The 20,688-nt window shown below is 40.8% G+C and overlaps 2 protein-coding genes across 7 annotated transcripts in view; both read right to left on the reverse strand.

Moving 5' to 3' along the window:
- Positions 1 to 16,845, reverse strand: part of LOC123023817 (kynurenine/alpha-aminoadipate aminotransferase, mitochondrial-like) — a 31,690-nt gene extending 14,845 nt beyond the window's left edge. Inside the window, exons 1-4 of one of the 2 annotated variants that reach the window (XM_044430856.1) lie at positions 16,815 to 16,845; positions 16,155 to 16,219; positions 1,991 to 2,084; positions 421 to 586 (exon numbers count right to left, since the gene is read on the reverse strand). In XM_044430856.1, coding sequence (XP_044286791.1) covers positions 421 to 586; positions 1,991 to 2,057 — 233 coding nt within the window. In that variant the 5' untranslated portion in view covers positions 2,058 to 2,084; positions 16,155 to 16,219; positions 16,815 to 16,845. Of the gene's footprint in view, positions 1 to 420; positions 587 to 1,990; positions 2,085 to 13,600; positions 13,673 to 16,154; positions 16,220 to 16,814 lie in introns of those variants that run through there. The other variant, XM_044430855.1, reaches the window with a different exon arrangement.
- LOC123023816 (kynurenine/alpha-aminoadipate aminotransferase, mitochondrial-like) overlaps positions 10,525 to 20,688 on the reverse strand; it is a 36,797-nt gene continuing 26,633 nt past the window's right edge. For 3 of the 5 annotated variants that reach the window (XM_044430852.1, XM_044430851.1, XM_044430850.1), the window contains exons 8-14: positions 18,984 to 19,066; positions 17,652 to 17,748; positions 16,815 to 16,876; positions 16,155 to 16,219; positions 15,007 to 15,113; positions 14,781 to 14,882; positions 10,525 to 13,739 (exon numbers count right to left, since the gene is read on the reverse strand). In XM_044430852.1, coding sequence (XP_044286787.1) covers positions 13,698 to 13,739; positions 14,781 to 14,882; positions 15,007 to 15,113; positions 16,155 to 16,219; positions 16,815 to 16,876; positions 17,652 to 17,748; positions 18,984 to 19,066 — 558 coding nt within the window. In that variant the 3' untranslated portion in view covers positions 10,525 to 13,697. Of the gene's footprint in view, positions 13,740 to 14,780; positions 14,883 to 14,906; positions 15,114 to 16,154; positions 16,220 to 16,814; positions 16,877 to 17,651; positions 17,749 to 18,983; positions 19,067 to 20,688 lie in introns of those variants that run through there. The other 2 variants (XR_006414812.1, XM_044430853.1) reach the window with 2 other exon arrangements.

Raw genomic sequence — 20,688 nt, forward strand, 5'->3', positions numbered from 1 at the left:
CACCAACCATTCACACAAAAGTCAAGGACACCATGTGTAAACAATCTCATGGAGTGCCTTTCTCCCCATACTTCTCCAACTGCCTTAATCTCTCCTCAAATTCAGCATCACCCATAGATCTCCACCAACTCACTTTTATTTTGCTCATGCCCACTCCAGCCTGTGCTGTTATTTGGCTTACTTGAGCATTTTTGCTTGTATTACTTTGCTCCATTCAGGTGACAACCTGAATATGGGATTTCTCCTCAAGTACTAAGATTCCTCATGCACAGACTCACTTGCAACAGCTGCTACCCACTATGGGGCATAGATAATATTGGAACTCAGTCTGATCTAGTTAGGGTCCTTACTCCCTATTATCCTGGGGTTAAACTGGATTTTAAAAAGAAGCAGCTACTGTGTGTAAGGTTGGATGAGTACCCATCTGCAGAACTGTACTGGAGAGCTCTCTTCATCAGTTCTTCCCCAATTTCAATGGTTGTTCCATCGACAAGGGAGATACTTGCTGTTTTGATTGGGAAATAGTCCGGGTTTGGCAAACCTCCAGAAAGCATGATTATGGAGGGCATCATCTCTACCAGTTCATCTATTGTTAACATAAGTAAGAGAGAGTCCACTAAGAGATTTTGAAGCTACAAGAGACAATGACCATTAATAGAAAAAATGAGCAAGGTAGCACATATTATTGTTGTCAAAGATACAAATCTCATGATAGTAACTCCTACTAATGATGATAAAATATGTACTAGCATATTAACAAATGCATGAATAAGGAATTATATGAATATATTTATTATGACCAGCTGGTATTCTTTGGACAAGAAGAATGAGGGACAGTGGGACAGAACTGATGTGGCAAGGAAAAAACCTCGAATAAAGGTTTTGTCATGGTGAAAAAATGAAATTAAATTTGAAGTTGCATTTGTTGCATTATAAATTGGTCACTAGAACAAAATCCGTCCATTTCCTTTTTGAAAGAGCTTGATAAAGGCTCGTGTGTGAAATATTATTTGGAAGTAGTACTTGTAGAACAACTTATGTAAAAAAGTTTAATTTCAAAGCTACTAAGAGTAAAGGAATGACAGAAAAAAATCTATTGAGGCCACTGGTATCTCTTTTGAGCTCAGTGACAGAAAAGTGAGAAGCATGGCTAAGCCTAACATTTAAAATCTGGAAAAAGATGTGAAAACAAATTTGTATCTGATACATGAGTGAGAAGCCAGATTTTTGAAATACAGAAGAATGTGAAACATGGCAGTTGTTATCAGCGCCTTAATATATGCTAGATTTCATTTTGTATAAGCAGCTCTCATGTCTATGTTGTGATTCTCTAGCTGTACACAATTTTGGTGGTTGAGAAATACATTTGTATACTTGACTAGGAATGGTGAAATGGGTGGCTTCTGGAGGAAGAAAGGTCTTCCTGGAAACTAGAAATGCAAACTTAAAAATTTTCCCTTGAAACTTTTCATATTCTGTTTCAAATAGGCTGTATTATTTTCTGGTGCTGGATAACTTCAGTTCTTTCAAGAAAATAATTACAAACAAAGCAACCAAACAGCCAGTGGTTAAATGAAATGACTCATAATGAGTAATTCAGTGTTTTCTATTTGTATTGTGAAATGCACATTTATGTTATTACTGGACAGTCAAATGTAGCACATTTATGTTATTACTGAGCAGAAAAATTTTGTATACCAGCTCAGACAAAGTTTTCACCTAGCTCAGTATCTACTCCAAAATAGCTCTGTAGGTTGTCAATCAAATGATTGTCCCATCACATACTACTAGATTCTTTTTTTAAAGCTGGAGATGCCAGGGATAATACTGTGCATTTGTCCTAGAGGTTCTCCCTGTCCTTTCATGTTGCTGTTTCACACAGCAACCTCAACATGACCCTAGCAAGCACCTCCAAAGTGCATCCATTTACTGTAAAGCTAACATTGCATGGAACACATCAAACAAAAGTACTGATGGCTGTAGCACTCACTTGTCATTCTTACAGTGTTTGTTTTCCTTGCTGCACTTACACTGGACAGGAAATGAGAGTAATCCATTGTGTTGTGGCAATTCACGGTTCCAGACTTCATTGGAAAATCACATTAAAAATGTACAGAAAAAGGGAAATATTACTTTCGGCTGAACTTTCTAACATCCTTTTCTTAAGATAGTACATTCAGCTGCTAAAAGCAATAACAAATGACACCAAATATCATTGCTAAATTAATGTTAATTGGGGGGATTTGTAAATATCACATTAACACTGCAGCATTATTTGGAATAGAGAAAGGGTGTCTATAAATTCCTTTCAAATGGCAGGAGAAAAAAAAGACTTTATTGATTTTATCCAAAGCAGGTTTTATCAAAAGTGACAAAGCCAAGTAAAATGGCCATGCAGAATAGTCATTTAGGAGAAAACTCTGGCGCAGCCCAGAGCATTTCCTTAACCAGGGAAATGCCCCGATTCCAAAGTTGGGGCACCACTGCTGAAAAGACCCTCCTCCGGGAGCTCTCTTTGAAGGACATTAGGAGGGTAGCTACCTGGAGAAGGGACTTTGCAACACGCTCCCCATGGAGATATGCCTGGCACCATCACCTTATTCTTTTTGGTGTCAGGTGAAGACCTTTTTATTTTCCAATATTTTAACAGTTCATTGGTTTTATCTTTGATATTATCATTAATGGTCGGATGCAGTGTGTTGTGTAAGTTGTTGTTGCTTTTAGTAAGCTGTCCAGAGACTTTAGTAGTGGACAGCATATAAAAATTTTAAATAATTAAATGAATAATAAACCTCTCTTGTTTTTCCAGTTTTGGTGCTGGTTACAGATACTCTCAGCCATCATGCCTGCAAGCTGTTTCTGCTTCTTTACCACTTTCCCTTTCTGCTGTCTACCTTCTAGAGTGGCCCCAGGCAATCAGGGCTCACAAAGTAAGCCTAGTAATCTCACTGAGTGAAAATGCAGTTGACTTAGAGCACAGGCAGTACTTTCTGGACTAGAGGGATGTATTATCCTACCCAGCCATGACCTCCTTGTCTCTCTAAACAAGCAAAGCACTTGCAGACTGAAAGAAGGAGTCGGGGAGATATGGTGGACTGCCTTCTTTAAAGTGGCAATTTGCAAGCACTAAAGTGGCAAACCGCTTGCAAACTACAAAGACAAACTACAAAACTACAGTGAAAAGTATTAATTGACTAGAGAGAGACAGAAAAGGATTCTGATTTTTTTATTCCTATATTTGCCCCAGGCCCATATTAAAAATGACCATAGTGCTCATTTTTGTGAAGAATGGAATGGCCTCTCTTTTTGGCTCAGCCATAATACAAATAATATTGCAGTTCATAAAGAAATCCTTAAAATAAATTTAAATATATGGAACTTACAGTCTATAGAGAGATGGAAAATGGGCAGAAAACACCAGATGTTCCAATAAAAACTATTTTTCTTCAACCATCAGACACAGAGAACAGCTGTTAGATTATCGTAGCAGGACAGAAGGGTTCTTCTTCAAAGAGGCAATATACGGGATGACTCTTTTTTATTTCAAAATGCCCCCGTCTCAAGCAGACTTTGCCCAAGTGCTTAATAATTTACTGAGGAAACAGTGGACCCTCAGGCAGTGCTAGACTTTGGATTCAGGTCCTCACCCTTTAGATGATGATGTGTCTTACTTCGGTAGGTGCTAGGCAAGTTTTGCAAGGAAGAGATGGCTGAACTTTCTGCTTATCTTCCCTTGAAAGCTCATTGTCTTCCAGTGTACAGCAAGAGCCCCTATACCTGAAGCTTGCCTCATCCTAGCATAGTACCTCCACAGAAAAAAACATGAGGTGTATCAGGGTGCTGTGCATATTGGTTCTCATGGAAAACCCATTGCAGGCATTAACACGGAGCACATGGTTGAGCACACATGTGTTCCCCCCCCCCCCCCTGTCTTCACGTTCAGCAGAGGCCCCATGCAGGTCCTGTGAGGTTTCTATCACACTCAAGTGAATCAGATTAGAAATCCCTGCAGAATTGCTTGCTCAGCACAGAAATCATGGAGGTTGTGCCCTGTCCCTTTTATATATGGGCATGCATCCTGTTTGGGAATGATGCCTGAATAGGGCTAGAGTTCCACTGTGGATCTGACATCAGAATATAAGGAGAGCCATGTTGGATCTATCTAGTCCGGCATTCTCCGTGGCTGATCATCTCCCCACAGAAAACCCACAAGCAGGACACGAGAGCAGCTGTTCCCTCTTATGCCTGTTCCCAGGAATTGATGCACACAGGCATGCTGCCTGTCGGGACTGGTTTCAATTAATACACATATTCTCTGCCCAATGCAACGATGCAAGCATCCTTCTCAAAGGAGCCTAACACTAATCACCTCCAATAGTTAGAAGGCACACTCACAGCCTAAGGTGGATGTTTATTTTCCATGTTTGGCAGTTCATGGCAAACACAATTAAATAGTTAGAGACATTTAAGCCAGCAGTTACTTTTCTGACAAAGAATCCATTGTTCTTATCTTTCAAAAAAACACTTCTTTCTTTGTCTCAAAATGTGCAAGCTCTGCTTAATGTTTCCATGCTCAGCACTCAAATGATTACTCTGACTATCAAGCAAACAACAGCAGGTATGTCCAGTAATGACTTACTCCTCTTTCCATGCTAGTTAGCACTTCTGATTTTGAAATGTTCAAAGTTCAAAGACAGTGGCTTCAAGACATTAAGTTCAATGTTTAGAAGTACCTAATGCTGATATTAACACATCTCTGGCCACATATAGTTTTGATTCTTACCATCTTCTTATGAACATTAAGGTCAAATTAAGAAGTTTATAATTAAAAATCACTACTATGCCACCAAAGCAGAACTATAACAAAAAGCATCATTATATTGAATCTCTCTGCTGCCCACCCAATTAGCAGAGACATGAGCTTTCTGGGTCTAGTCATAAGGGTGTACCAATAACTTGCTTTGTGTACTAATACCTTGCTCACAGTTGCTTTAGTATCATAGAGCAATCTAATAAGTTGCAACAGCCTTTTCCTTGAGTCCCAGGCTGACCTTAGGGAGTAAGTTTGACTTAAACAGCTGCATACACAAAGAGCAGTATCCAGCTACATCATTCTGTAAATGATGCCTCCATCTTCTTTCTGCCCCTTTCAGATTCTTCTATACATTTAAGGCAAAGGGCACAGTTCAGAGAGGGTTACCCTAAATCCCATAAAAATGAGTGCTAAGCTAAATCAGGAGACTTGTGAACATTCTTTTCCTCTACATTTTTGTTCCTAATATGTATATGCGTGTGGGTATGTATATTTCATAGCTCTTTGTGAAAAAGTGTGCCATCTCCATTCATATGCTTCCCATTTCTAGTATATATGTACTATGTAGAGCTGTTTGTTGTACTTTTAGAAAATAGTCAATTTTCTTCTACTGGAATTGCAGGGAAGGCTATTGAGAAATTTATTTATTTAAAACTCTTTTTATACCGTTCACTACCGACGTCTCAGGAAATTATTAACCCACCTATCTAAAAAAAATATTAGGTGTCTTCTTATGGAACGTGGTCAGGATCTAAGGCCGCTTCGGGGCTCCATCTGCTGGCTGAGCACTGGAATAGGAGCATTGGTAGTTGCAGGATTGTTCTCTCAGTATGCTGCAGCTGCTAGGACTCTGATGAGCACCACCTGGGAGCCCTGGGGAAATTGTGCTGGCTCGTCCCTCCAGAGGCTGCTTCAGCAGTAAATGTTTCCTGGCTTGCTGTGGTGTGTCTTGTTTCCTTGTTGCTGCCGCCGCCGCCGCCTGAGCTCCTGCTTCTGGCTCCTGCCTTGGCCCCAAGGTATTCTCTCTGGTTTGTGTTGCTTTACCAGTTACTCTCTCCTGCCCTGCCTTGCTTATGCTGTTGTCTAGTGGACTGTACTTGGTTACTCTTGGCTCTGATTTTGGCTTATTGGACTTGATTGCCTGGATCTTTGCTGCCCATATCCCCAACTCTGACAAATGCTAAGTGCTGAACCCCTGAAAATGCTTAGTGATGCATAATTAGGCTCTGGGTGACATCAATAAGTGCTTATCAGCTGAATAGCTTGCTTGGAGCCATTTTGTTGTATGTGTTGTTTGAAATGCATTAATCAGATATGTGTAATTAGGTAACTTTTGCCACTCTTCACACATTGGAACTATTGTTTGGAAACACTTAGCAAAGGCCAGATCTTTACCAGTTGGATCAGCCACGTCTTACTGAATAGTCTGATGGGACATGAAGCCATCGACAGAGCATGGCAAGAAGGATGGCATTTGCCAGATGGCCTTGGGCAGTGGTAATAGTCCTACAACATTCAGGATGAGGTTAATGGGAAAGCTTCATTTGCCTAGAATGGTACTGACAAAGAGACTGATCTGATTGGCTATGTGTTGCTGTGAGGGTGTTATATTTGTGCTATGATCATGCATCCATCTCTGCAGTGAGAACAAAATGGTATCAATGTGTCAGCAGATTACGGGGGCAATAGCAGTAACAGGCATGAAAAAAATAGGAATAACTGTGTGCTATTTTGGGGTGCAGCATTCTCCAGCAATAACAACTTTCACAGCAGCAGCCAAAAAAAAAAAAAAAAAAGTCACAGGAAAATCAATTAGTTAACTGTGTGCACAAGCCTCTTTTGATTTAAATTTAACCCTCTGGTTTGCCCCCAATATATTGAAATGGTATAGCTTTTGTGTTCCAGGTTCTGTGATCAAAATGATTAAACTTTGTATGGAATCTTTAACATTGGCATGCTTGCATTGATAGTCTGTATGGTAACATGGATACTTCAGACTATTTTGGGGGAAGTTCATTAGGATCATACGGGCTTCCATATGTGTTGTTGCATGATGGGATGCTAGCAGAGATGCAGGGCAGACTTAAGGCCTCAGCTATTATATATAGTACTAAATGTTGTATGTTAAAATCTTTGAACGTGGACCTTATTCAGGGCAGAGATATGTCTTAGCTTCACTCTTGATTACTTGACACAGTACATTAAGATAATTATTGTTCTGCAGATCTTAAAGTTAAAAAACAATCCATTAGTGCTCTAGATTTTCAGCAACAAAGCATTGATTTCCTTTCACATAATACAAAAACAATGTTTTATGTTGTAATGAATTCCTTGTAAAAAAAATAAGGCTATAGAAAACATGTCACTGAAATATATCTTCCTGGGGACAGTTGTTTTTATTTGGACAGCTAACGTAAATCATTTTTAATTGGATCGGAGATATAAAAGAAGCACCCAGGTAATATTTATTTGTCACAGTTTTACCATGATTAATACATTTCTACAAGATTTAAACAGATAATGCAGCCTAAACATCAATACCCAAAACAGTGACAGATACTGCTGCGTCTAAGGAAAGAATTTGCTTATTAAAGTTTGATGCAGTTTGATAAAGAAAGAGATTCAACTGTTAATGTTAGTTTGCTAAAATATACATCCCATTTGTGGTCCAGGCACAGACTGTGATATTATAGATACTTAACTGGAAGAAAGATCCTCATGGGACTTACTTCTGAGTAGAGATGGATAGAATTGCACTGGAAATTACTGGAAAGCTAGCTTCTTCATATGAGCCTCCAGGTATTGTGGTCTTAAATTCCCATTATCCCTCACTATTGACAGTGCCGGCTAGAGCCAGTAAGAGTTGCAGACCAAAACACTGTCATCTACCATGTTGGGGAGCCTAAGCACTATGCGATATTCTCTGTGCCACTCTGGTAACTTGCCAGAAGAGGTCGCTATTGATCCAATATTCACTGTGACTATGGATTACCATTGCAGATGGCTTAATGCTGTAGTTTTGGTTGTTTGGATTGTTAGGGATAAGGTGACATGATGGACCAATGGGTTTCCATCTGGCACTGAAACATCTCTGATCCTGCCTTGATTTCTTAGTTTGAGCAATTCAACTTTCAGGGAAGAACAAGTTGTCATGGAACCTACTTCTTTGCCAGCTCTTTTCTCCGCATCACAGTTCCTCACTCATTGCCCTACCGGTTCTCTTGTTGACTCCTTTCCACCTCAGCTGTCCAGCAGTTGGTTCATTTTATGCTGGACTTACAGGTCAGGTGGGAGACCAGAAGTTCAGAAGAGTAACTACAAATGCTACCAAATAGAAACCAGTGGCTAGCTGGTGCAGTTTAGGAAAATGAAGCTGGAAAGTGCTTTTTAAGGAAACTGCTGTTGAGAACCAGGCAATGCCAAGGAGCCTCTTGGGTCAGGATCTGGGGAAGCCTAGACCCTCAGAGCACCACTAGAACAGCCTTGCAAGAGGGGAGTTTGGTCTCTAGGGTGGTGACTACCAAGCCCTGAGAACATAATGGTCTCAAGAGGTAGGAGAAAAGGCTTCCTTTGAGAGGTGCTTGATTTCAAAGGAGAACTCCTCAGGAGCAAGGCCCTCCTCTGGACTTAGGGAGGGCTGAGGAAGAATTGCCATTATAAGCTTTCAGTTTTAACCTAGCTGCTGTTGGAGTAATATTGTTGTATTGGTGCCAGTGACTTAGTCTTTGTTTTCTGGACCATCCCTTGTGATTGGTCCTCTGTCTATTGATTCTTGGACTCCTGCTTGACTCTGTGTATTGTATCTGACTGCTTCACTGTGCTTTGACCTTTGCTGTCTTAGTTTGTTACCATATTGAACTGATAACTTGTGCTTGACCATTTGCCTGTTTTTTGTTGCTTTGCCTTCTGAATTGCCCCATAATTTGCTGTAGTGCTGACTGTGATTCAACCTTAGCAAGGACCATGTGGTGACAGCATAATATGATGTTTTGAAGAGATCTGACCTATTTTTCCCAGAGTTCCCATAGTAACCATGGCACAAGATCAGATCAGAGTTCTGGCTTTATATTAATTTGTGTGTTTAAGTAGCTGGTAGTAGAGAATTCAGTTTACAGAAACACCTCTTTTATTAAAGTGTAAAAGTTCTCCCAGAAACAATCAAGCTTAGAGTGACAGAATCTTAATTCCATCTGTTAATGTGTAATCTAAATTCACACCTTATTTAATTCAATCAAAGGAATAGCAGTAGCCTAGTTTGGGAAAACATTTCCAAATAAATGAAATGTTAAAATGATCCATTTATACAGGAAAAAGAGCAATCCCGTGGCTTTTTCAAAGGCATTTTGAGGAGCCATAAAATCATGAGAATTCCTCTGTGTCTCTGGGGGCATAGACACAGCTATCACCTGTACCAGTGGAAACTGGCATGTGGATTTTTCTCCCTCTTTACAGGCATTTTTCTGCCTCTTACATTCCTGTTTACAGCCCCTAGAGAAAGCACCATGGTAGCTGCTCTTCCAAGGACACAGAAGGTGAAAAGAGGCTTTCCAAGGGGAGGGAAATGGAGAGAGAGAATTGGATCCACTGAATTCAAGAGACTTTCAGTTGCTGTCACTCCCTGATTGCTATTAAACAAGATGGAGTGAAGCATGTCAAGCTGACAACTTTAAAGCAAGATGAACTGAAGGCTTAAATCCTCCATCCTCTTCCTACTCTGTCTGACTTGTGCCTGTGGAACTTTAACTATTATTACTATTATTTATTCCATTTCTATACTGCCCAGTAGCTGACGCCATGGGTGGTTTACAACCATTCATAAAAACAACCACAATATCATTACTCTTTCTCAAAATACAAACATTAATCTTTTTCAAAACAAAACAATGCTCCCCCAGCTAAAAGGACATCCAAGGAAGCGTAGCTCTGTAAAAACACCTGGGATGAGTAAGCCCTTCAACCCTTACTCATTGCAACACATATCTTTAAAAGTTGCAGCATAAAGGGCCATCTTAACCTGGTGCCAAAAGGATGACAAGGTTGGCGGTAGGCAGGTCTCTGTGGGAAGGTCATTCTATAGATAGGGGATCAACAAAGAGAATTGTTGCTACCCTCTGAATAGCCCTTGGAGCTGTTGTAGTCTCAAGCTATGTAAGGCTTCATTGGTTAAATTCAGCACCTTGAGTTGGGCTTGGAAGCATACAGGCGACCAATGCAAGAGGACCATAACTGGCCCTGCACACTGGGGTCTGTGGGCCTCAGTTATTAATCTGGCTGCTGCTTTTGGCACAAGCTGAAGGTGCAAGGGCAGCCCCATATAGATATATTGCAGTAATTGAGAGACCACCAGGGCATACTTTACAGAAACCCATCAGCTGCTAGCCAGCCTACACACCCTTTCTGGGGAGAGATAGCCAGAAGGCACCCCATGCCACTGGGAGCACCTGAGTCTCAATTGACAAAGATGCATGGTGCTCCTTCAAAGGGAGTGCAACACCCCCTCCTCTGCCCATCAGATCGGGTTGAACAAACTCCAGAGGCTCAGTCTCTTAGGATTTGCACTAATCTGTTGTGCAAATAGGACTCTTAGGATTGTGATCTAAAATATTTCGCCACCAAATATGGGATTAGTTATATTTTTCAGATGATAATTGAGCAAAACAAATTGTCTAGTTAGCATTCCTCAGACTGTACAGCATTGAAAACGAATTAACTGCTTATGGCTGTTGCATCAACACCTTTTATTCAGAGTGGGCCCAGATCACATGCTATGGACAAAGTCAAGAAATTACTCTGTTGCGCTGTCAGATGATATCATAAAGAATGGAGATCAAGTTGTGCTTGGTTGTGTCAAGTGTCCAAAGATCCATGCTTAAAAAAATTGCCTTGATGAATGTGACGTGTCAGCACAACTTCTCTCTCAAGACTTTCAAGTTGCAATTATTGTTTCTGTATGGTACATCTTCTTCAGAAATAAGAACAGACCTTGTGTCCTCAAAGGCATGGCTCGAAGCATTTCCTCACAATCAGTTTTGCGCTTCTGTTGCATTATTTATGTTAAGACTTGATTGTTGCTCTTGAACAAATGAAAGCTGAGAGGCAGTGTTTGTAATACAATCAGTATTCCAGGCCATGTGGTGCTTCATATTTGCATTACAAACCTGCATTGACACAAGAGCCCTTTAAGCTTCATGTATGAAAATGTCCCAAGAGGTGGAGAGAGAAAGGAAGAGTCTTAAAACACAATGATCAAAAAAGCAGAAGCTAGTAATCTGGAATGATAGATAGCAGCTGGTCAGTCTCCCAGGCCTTTCAAATTGTGAACATTTTAAATGTATGTTTTAAAAATTAATGTATTCTAAACTGTGGTGGAAGAGTTTGAACACAGTTGCTACTTCCCTTTGTTTTCAGGGCAAAGAATGCTTAGAATGTCTGCCTGTCTTCACTTCTACTTTCACAGAGAAGTAAAGTTTACTGAAAAGCATTGGGTAACTTCTAACCCCATCCATGTAGGTGTAATAACCCTTAGTAAAAGTTGGCACTTGTGCTTCTTCATTGCAAGAAGGCGCCCTGAATTTGGGAGGGAACCTTTGTGAGATACCGTTTAATGAGGAGATCTTAAAAGTCCCTATATATAAGAAACAGCTCTTTGTTCTGGTTGGATCCTGGCCACATATGCTACCCGTAGGTTTCCAGCCTGCAAATGAACAGTTTATCACATGTAAAACTGGCACTGAAATATTTATCACTGATTTCCAAGATTTTAGAATCACTCTTTACCCAGAGGGTAAAATTGTTGAAAGTTCATCCCACAAGTGAGAGAAAAGCAACTATGCAAAGATATTAGTTTAAAATGATCCAATCTTTCAGTTTGTAGTATAGTATTGCTATAGGAACAATTCATTTGATCCTTTTTTTAGGCTACAAGTAACAAATGTTTAACAATATACAGAATGTCCTTTTCTATACTATACGATTCTCTTCTACATGCTCACGAATTTAAAAAAAGCCATGCACATTCTCTCCTCTATTGTTAGTAGCAGAAATTCAAATCTGAGCTGGTTTCAGACACAAAAAATGTTCCAGTCAAAGGCACAATCCTATGGCTGCTAGATGTTGTCTAGATGGCCATTGGAAAATCTGGAGCCCCAGCTGGGAAAAAGTGCCTTCAGGGTGGAGCTGGGGCTCTGACCTTAACAATGCCTACCTTGCAGCCAGTGTATGTTTTTCCACACTGGCTGTGGTTGCAAAGTCACGTGCAATTTTGAAGGTGGTTTATGGGGGACATTCCTGGGGATCAGGAGTGGAGGAGCAGGGATCTCCCAGGATATGAGGAGTCCTGGCAGTACTCCGTTCTGCCTCCTCGTGAGCAAGGGTGAAACACTCAGATGACTGAAAGCAGCTGCCTACATGTTTGTAAAGCAACAGTGGCCTCCGAGTTTACAGGAGTGGTTGCTTTTGCAAGTCAACGTATAATATGATAAATCCTCTTTGTAGCTGTTGCGGACTGACGGATGGAAAGTGTGGGGGAAGGCACATAAGAGTCCAAGCTGTCCAGTCATATTTGGACTTAGATTCCATTTTGCTTCTAGCATCTTCTGTCTCTGAAAAAAGCTAGTCTAGAAACAAAGTGGGAGAATGGACAGACTTCCAAGAACATTGGAAGTCTGCCCTTTTCAACTGGAAGCAGAACAAAAGGGGTATTGTTAGAGGCATCTAGGATAACTCTGAGGCAGCCTTCACCAACCTGGTACTCTCCAGATGGGTTGGAAGGGTATTGAATTCCTTTCTCCTGAGGCCCAAATGTCGGAGAAGCACTTAGGGAACACATTCCCATGACTTGCAGGACCAAAGGCCAAAACACCACCAATTTCAACATATTTTAGCTTAAAGCTCTTCTTGCTAGTAACGAAGCCTCAGGAAAGACATTTCAACATTTTTGAATAAGGGGAGAAATTCACAAAAGCTGAGAAACCACCAAATACTTGATGCTTGGGCTACAATCTTTTGGATAGCTCCAAAGGGTTGGATTTGGCTTGTGGATGAGGTTCATATATACAAATACACCCCTTCTGTTTGTGTGCATGTGTGAAGAGGCAAAAATACATTCTTGTAAAACAGCTATTACTGTCATAGGCAAGTGGCCAGTAGGACCAATACTTGCATAAGCGTTGTCTATATGTCTGTCTTAAAGTATGTTTCATTTACTGTGTATACTTACTCTCAGGTAAGTATGCACAAGATTGCAGCTTTAATCCAAGGCCTTCAAAGCAACAAGGTGATGAGGAATTGCTTATGGTATCAAAACAGCCTTTAATTCTGCACAAGTAACACATATTTGACTTGTACCCTGCCTTTCTGCCAAGAACATTAAAAAAATCCTTTAAAACTTGTGTCCATTTTAAATGTCAAAGCAATGTAATAGTGTGGAATATGGTTAATTCAGAATATTTTTGATTAAAATATGAGGAACAGAAAAAGATACACAAGAAGATTAAAAGGGATAGATTTTATGAGTTAATTTCAGTCCGGCAAATGTGAACTTGCCTCGAAATTCATAATGCTCAATGTCAGGCAGAATAAAAAGAGACAAATATCAGCACTGTAGAGCCTGAAAGATATTAAACTCTTTGCTGGCAGATGGTGTTTTCTTTGCTTCAAGTAACACTCCCATGGCAGATTAGTTAATCAGTGTGTAAGTACATATATTACCTTAACTCAGTGTTCTGAGATGTTAATATACAGCCTCAAAATAACCATTCCAATAGGAAGAAAAAGTAAAACACATACATTTCACTTCACAGCATACTCTGAAGAAAGTTGGAAACCCAAATGGAGTTTCTCTTGAACTTTCTCTAGCTTTTTAAGCAATGTCCACATGGGGAAATCATACAGCTTCTTTGATGAGTTCAGCCAATCTTTGAAACCCCTGTGTAAAGGAATAAAAATGAGGAAGATCATTGGGATCTGGGACAGTCAAGGATGGGCCCTGAGTCTGCACATGAAAGTGTCACACAGGGTTCAATATAGTTTTAGTTATTCTAGTTTGTATGCAATGTTATATTTTTAAAAGACCCACTGAAATGAATGGAATGGGTCAGACTGACATTGGATACTACTGTTTCTCCTACCAATGTGAACTCATGAACAGATGTGCAGGCATGCAGTGGACATTCCAAGGAATGGGAGGACCAAGTGCATATTCTGTATCTACTTCCATCTACCATACATGTGCCTGAAGAGCCAGAGTGGGATTAAAAAAGTGTACATAGCTTTCCTATTCTCTGAAATTCCCCCTCGCTGTTGTGCATTCAGATTGATGCAGAGGAAACAGAGACCTAAATTAACAGAGTTGGCTACTTTGATAGACAAACCAGTTTGATGAAGAATGAGACCTGCAGAACATTTTGAGGTACACCTAAAAATGTAAGTGGTATGTATGGATACGCTTGCACAATACAGAAGAAACTCTATGTCACGTGTGCCTGCAGTGGAAAGTACACTTCTGGTACATAAGAAAGGAAGATGGCTTTAAGGTCACCTTACCCTGGGGTGGGAAACGTAGGGCCTTCCAGCTGTTTGAACTACCATTCCATAATGTTGTACCTTTTATTTTTCATGCTGGGTTTAGCTGATAAGAGTTGTAGTCCAAAACAGACACTACACTGGCTGTTCCTGCTCTTACCCATTAACTTACTAGGTCCTTGTCCCAGCAAGCAACAATTATTGAGTCAATGCCAATCAGTCTATATCTATATCATCTATGTCTATGAAAGAAGGCCTTAGATGCACAAACTGGCCCAGAGTAATTGGAAGATGATGGCAATCGCATCCCTGCATTTCCTGTGGCAGGAGGGAAAGCACTGAAAGTGGGGATGAAAAAGTTTAACTGCGTTTACAGAGAAGTAGATTTAGAGATAGCAAGTCTAATAAGGTAGTTGGCAAGATGGTCCAGCAAAGCTATGCTCACCTGATCAATTTGACTTGGAGTAGACAGTGAGAAGGAAGCTCTCACATAAGGGCTCAGATCGGAACTGCTAATGTTAAAGGCTCTTCCAGGAACCAGCAGCACCTAAAGAGGAATCTTTCTAATTCAGTTATTAGAGTCTTTGTTTTGTTCAAATATTAGAAATTGTTCATTTATTATGAGCCCTCTTTCCCAGTACATATTTAGATATAGTAAATATTTTGCATACTTGTTTGTCTAAAGCTTTTTTCATGATCAGGTCCTGTGTGTCAGAAACTCCTTTAATTTTAATCCATAGGAACATTCCAGCGGCAGGTGAGTGCCACTCTGCTAGGCCTTGAGAGAGAGAAACAAATAGCCAGGTGAAAACACAGGCATGTTTAAGGTGCTACTTTAGAATAGCACTGGAGGTACCCATCAAGCCATGTGTTCACTTCTTCAGTCTTATCCTGGAATACAAGAAACCATTTGAAGTCTACATTCTCCTTAGGCAGTGGTGAACAAAGTAACATATAACTTCATTTCTGCAATAGGACTGGATTTCTTTGGTTGAAATCCTGTGTGCCCATGGAAATAAGTTCCTCAGAGTTTCTCAGCAGGTATGTATGTAGTCAAATATTCTATTTTTTAACTATAAATGAGAAATTCTGCACACAGCACATGGTTCAGCTATGGAATCACTTCCACAAGATGGAGTGATTCTTGCCAGTCTGGATGGCTTTCAGCAGGGACTAGGGAAATCCATGGAGGAAAAGGCTCTCACTGGCTCCGAGTCCTGGTGGCTCTATGGTATCCCCAGTATCAGGCAGCATGCTTCTGTATACCGGCTACTGAGGAACTTGGGCAGGTGTGTGCTTGCATGTTTCCTGTGGGCAGCTGGTTGTCTGCAGTGTGAACCAAATGCTGGACTAGATAGATTCTTGCTCTGATCCAGCATGGCTCTTCTAATGTCATTATAAGCATCATGAAGTTCTGTTGAACACCTGCTGTGCATATCTCCTTACATGATACTCTGCATAAACCAGAGATGTAGAACATCAGGTCCTAATCCAGACATCCCCTGACCCCAACCCCCTATCATTTGGTGGCTACCCAGCATTTGTGCAGTTTTTGTCCAGCTCAAAAGCCATGCCTCTCCCATGGCTTATTTACTGGCAGTAAGAGTTTAATGCATAAATATGTTAGTGCTTTTGGTTCCATCCCTTTTGCCTTCAGTCCCACCCATCCCGGAATGCAGTATTGGAGAGTTTCTCTGAAATGGACTCTGGCCCTTATGTTGAAAGAGATTCAGCATCTCTGCTCTAAACCTCCCACCTTCCTCAGTTATACACAGGAAAATGATGCTTTATAATTCAAGCATTTATCACTTTCTCCAACCTTTTAGCCACTTGTCTGCCGCAGCAAGCATTGCATCCCGCTGTTTCTTGTAGAAATCCACCACACTGAAAAACAAAATAGGAAAATAATCAGCGAGAAGACTCTGTTTTGTTAAAATGCCAATGGCAGAAACAAGGCATGGTTGAATTTATAATGGAAACATAAATCTCATATAAACAGAGGGCTGCTCTGCACAAAATAGCTTGCACACGGAGGTTGGCTTTAATTCCTCACTGCCCAGAAATCATCCATGTGCATTAGCTAACCATGCAAAGGAAGAGTTATGAGCCTCATTCAGGCATTCAGAATCTGTGTACAGTGAGTGCATGAGCAAAAGCATATTGCTGTCCTACCCGCTCCTTGGGTGTTTCCATTGCCCTGTACTTGTGCAGGGTGACTTTCTAAAAAAGAGACCCTGATGTCATGGTGACAGGCTGAGACTCTCCAACCCCAGGGCTGCCTTGTTGTGCATGCAGGGCTTGTCCAATGGATTTCAATCAATCTCCTCTTACTAAGTCTATAACCAATCCTATGAAGAAAATGTCATTGTATGCTGCAAAACTCAGAGTTAGCTAGATATTTTGGTACATACAGACTTAAATCAGTGTGAGGGCAATGATGAACAAGTAAACAAACTATCATTAAGTATCACTGTATTACCTGTCTACATGGTTCAGGAAACCTTTTTGTCCCCACTGTTGAAGAAGCTGGGCTATTATAATCTATTGGAAAAAAGGCTTCAGTTAATTATCTTTAATAAACAGAATGACATAACGTTTAGGGTTTCTGAAAGCCATGCCATTCTATGAATGCTTGCTTAGAAGTAAGTTCAGTGGGGCTTATTCTATATTATGCTATACAGGATTGAAATCTAGGCTCCTTTAAATTCCTTTAATAATATCATTAAACCTATATGCCAGTTCTCAATTTCAAGGTGCTCTGCCTGTATAACTCTGTTAAAATGATTAGGTCAAGAATAATTTTGAGTGATTTGTACAGCCTCAATCAAAAACTGAAGGCCTTGGGCCCTTGTTTGTCCCATTTTCCCATGCCATCATTCTCAATTACTAACCTGAACAACAGAAAGGGAATAAACAAGAGGCCAGCTGAAGAAAACTTTATGTCCCTTAACAGGCTGTGTTGGTAATTAGCATCACAGATGTCAAGGGTTGAAAGTTATTTAAATGAAATCCAGTCCTCTTAAATAATTCATAAGGAACTTTTAATATGTAGTACAAGTAGCAGGGTAGCATGAAGGTATTCTGAACATCTTTGCCTGTATTTACACCTTTGTAATCCTTTCCTCTTTAAAAAAATACCTCGTATGAGATTTATGCTGAAATGAAAGTACAAAAGAGCTGGGAATGGAAAACTATGAATAATGAAGGATTTTCTCGGTGTGACTCTAGATGGCTCCCCAGTCTGCAAAGCAAACCCAACTGGATTTTCATACTGATGTTTCCTCCTAAAGAATCTCTATATAGTAAAGGCTCCTACCTGAGTGAAAGTGCTAGTGTGCATTGTGGAAACCTGTATATGTAGAATGACTCTGTCAATAAGAGGTTTAGGCCCAGTTAGAAACCCAATTCTTAACCTATGGAAGAGGAGAAAAAAAAAGATCTTATTCAAACATGCTATTAATATATACATTTACAATTCAGAGTCTTTCTGTTGACTTCTGTCATCTCAATTCTGACACAATGAAAGAGAATTGTTAAAGAGGACAATCCTGTGCTAGCTGACCACATATCTTGGAGTCCATGCAACTTTAGCTGTGGAATGAAACAATGAATGGGGCTGATTGGCCACAGTGCAGCAAATCATGATAGTTTTTCTTACTTTCCTGTAAATGTGGACAGTCCCTGTTAAGACCGGGATCACGGTGCTCTGGATGGAGAGGTTAAAAACGCTCCCACTGACTTAACCTGAGATGTTTGATTTTTTTTAAACTGTTCCCCCATCTCTACAGGGGTAGATTGAATGCCAGGAGAAAAATAGGTGAAAGGAAGGACTAACCACAGTATTGTGATCTGAATTGCGGCACCTTGTGACCATATAGAAATAAAACTATTATGTACTAAAGTATGTGTGATTAGAAGAACTGGTCTGTTGAAAATGGTGGAAGAAGCTAATGCTTATGTAGGAACCGGCCCTCCTCCCAAAATACAGCATTCCAAGGTGGATACCTCAGACTGTGACTCTGAAGAGGAAGGAAAGGAGGAGTTGGAATACTTAGCTGAATTGCCAAGGCCAATGAGTTGTAATTGAACCATTTGGTGAGAACTAGATTGCCTCTGGTTCAGGGGGAGACACTGTTGTTGTTGTTGTTATTTTGTGGGAGGATGGCCAGAAGAGAAGGGGCATCCAGTGGTTAGATGCCAGATTAGTGGACTATTAAATAATTGTCCAGTGCTCTCACCATCTGGCCCACAAACATCCAACCCTGCTTGGTGAGGAGGGAGCAGGGGAATTCATCTGGGAATCAATTTCCTAGAATGAGCAGAAGTAACTATAAAATTAGAGGGATCATTAACTTGATAGATGTGTCTTATTAACAACCTCCATATTACTCCATTGTATTAGAAAGTCAGACCAGGTTGCCCAGCTTAGCATAATCAGACTGTTGTTAGAAGTCTCTTGCCTTGATCTGCTGGGAAGTCAAAGGAGAGAGACCAGCTCACAGTGGCCTGTCTAATTTCTTTTGTATGCGTCATATCAATAGCTTGAGGAATCACCCAAAGTTTTCATCCCACGAATCTGAAAAACCCAGAACCCTCATCATTAGATCCTTGCTGTAACTGTAGGGTTCAGATGTGACATTCTCCTTACCCAGAAGAGAGGATCTTGGAGAAGGAGTCAGTTCTGATAACTCGGCCATCAGTGTCCATTGAAAGAAAGGTTGGTGCCCAAGGCTTGAAAAAAGAATGAAACAGTTTGTTATTAAAAGTTCATAGTTGAATTTCACTTAAATATGTGGCTTCTCTACATGAGGCATTTGTTCTGGGACCTGTTACTCATAATAATTCCCAAGTCCTTTGCATGATGATGTTATCTTTTAGGGTCTCTCCTGTGTTTTGCAGCCATTTAAAATTGAGAAAATGAGCCATTATTTCCATATTTCATGATGAAGCACTATGAAAGCCTGTGTAAATTCATAGCTCTGTTATACCACAGCACTACTTTGGGGTTGTGAAATGGAATGTATGGAAGGGCACGGAAAGCAAAAACTGGAAAAAACCACATGCAACTAAGACAATCTTACTCCTGTGAGGAAAATGATAGAAGCAGCCCCTCAAAATGCAGCTGAGTAAATGCTTCATGGAGAGAACACCAAGGAGAGCAGGATCATGTGGGGAAGTTTTTATTTTTTAAAAATGGTTCTTATTGACAGCTTTGCATTCAGATGTAGGCAGATGTAACTGGTCTAGTGAACCTCCATACACCTTCCTCCTCACAGCAGCACCTTAGTCCTGAAAATACAGCTCAGAGGGCCAGGGACCATGCTGCATGGGGTAAGCTGTGATGTGGAAGATGGAGGATTCCTGTAGACATTGCTGGGGCAGAGCCCTTCCATTCTCAGAAGACAGATCCTGGATCCAATCTAGTGTTTTCAACCTATTTACACAGCAACATGGCTCTACCCGTGGGGAGTCCTGCTGCCCCTCCACACACTCTTCCTCCTTATGGTTCAGGTTTTCTGCAAAGAATGGAGGAATGCAGAGATGAGTGGTCTGTCAAGTGATGGAGAAGGCAGGAAAGCAGAGAAAAACATGAGGAATTTTGGAGTAAGGTAAACTGCAACTCATCCACTTCTATCTGTTACTCTTACACCATCACTTATGATGACCTTCTCCCCATTATTCTATACTCACTCTAGGACTGGTGATGTCCTTTACATTTTTCCTCCTCTCCTACAATGGATCAAATATTTAGAATGTTCTGTGGCCCCCAGTATTCTAGGCCAGTGATGGCGAACCTTTTAGAGACTGAGTGCCCAAACTGGAACCCAAAATCCACGTATTTTTTGCAAAGTGCCAACACTGCAATAAAACGTGAAAACTGAGGTTTTAGTTTAGGAAAAACACCTCACAGCCAGTCCAAGTAAATCTCTCTCTCTCTCTCTCCTTGGCAGCACACCGGCTGGCCATGTGAAAGCTTGAATGAGTCGCGGCGAATGAGTCGTGGCTTATGACATCATTGCCTGGCTACTCCTTTCTGAGCCATGTGCATAGCCACTATGTGCACTGTTATCTGATGCTCGGTTGCTGGGGCGATGCTGGGGCAACTTGGCTCTCATGCTGACAGAGGGGGCTCTGCTTGCCCACTGTGGCATGCATGCCATGGGTTTGCCACCATTGGCCTAACCCTACCCTGGTGCGCTATCCTTAATATAACCCCCTAACCTTAATGTAGGGGTAAAATACAATAGAAAAGTATAGATCTCTCTCTCCCTCTCCCTCTCCCCCCTTGGCGGCTCACTGACTGGCCATGTGAAAGCTCGGACAAGTTGCGGCTTAGCCAATATGTTGTTTCT

The sequence above is a fragment of the Varanus komodoensis genome, unplaced genomic scaffold (assembly GCF_004798865.1).
Source record: "Varanus komodoensis strain SLA01 unplaced genomic scaffold, ASM479886v1 scaffold21, whole genome shotgun sequence".
In the NCBI taxonomy this organism is placed as follows: domain Eukaryota; kingdom Metazoa; phylum Chordata; class Lepidosauria; order Squamata; family Varanidae; genus Varanus; species Varanus komodoensis.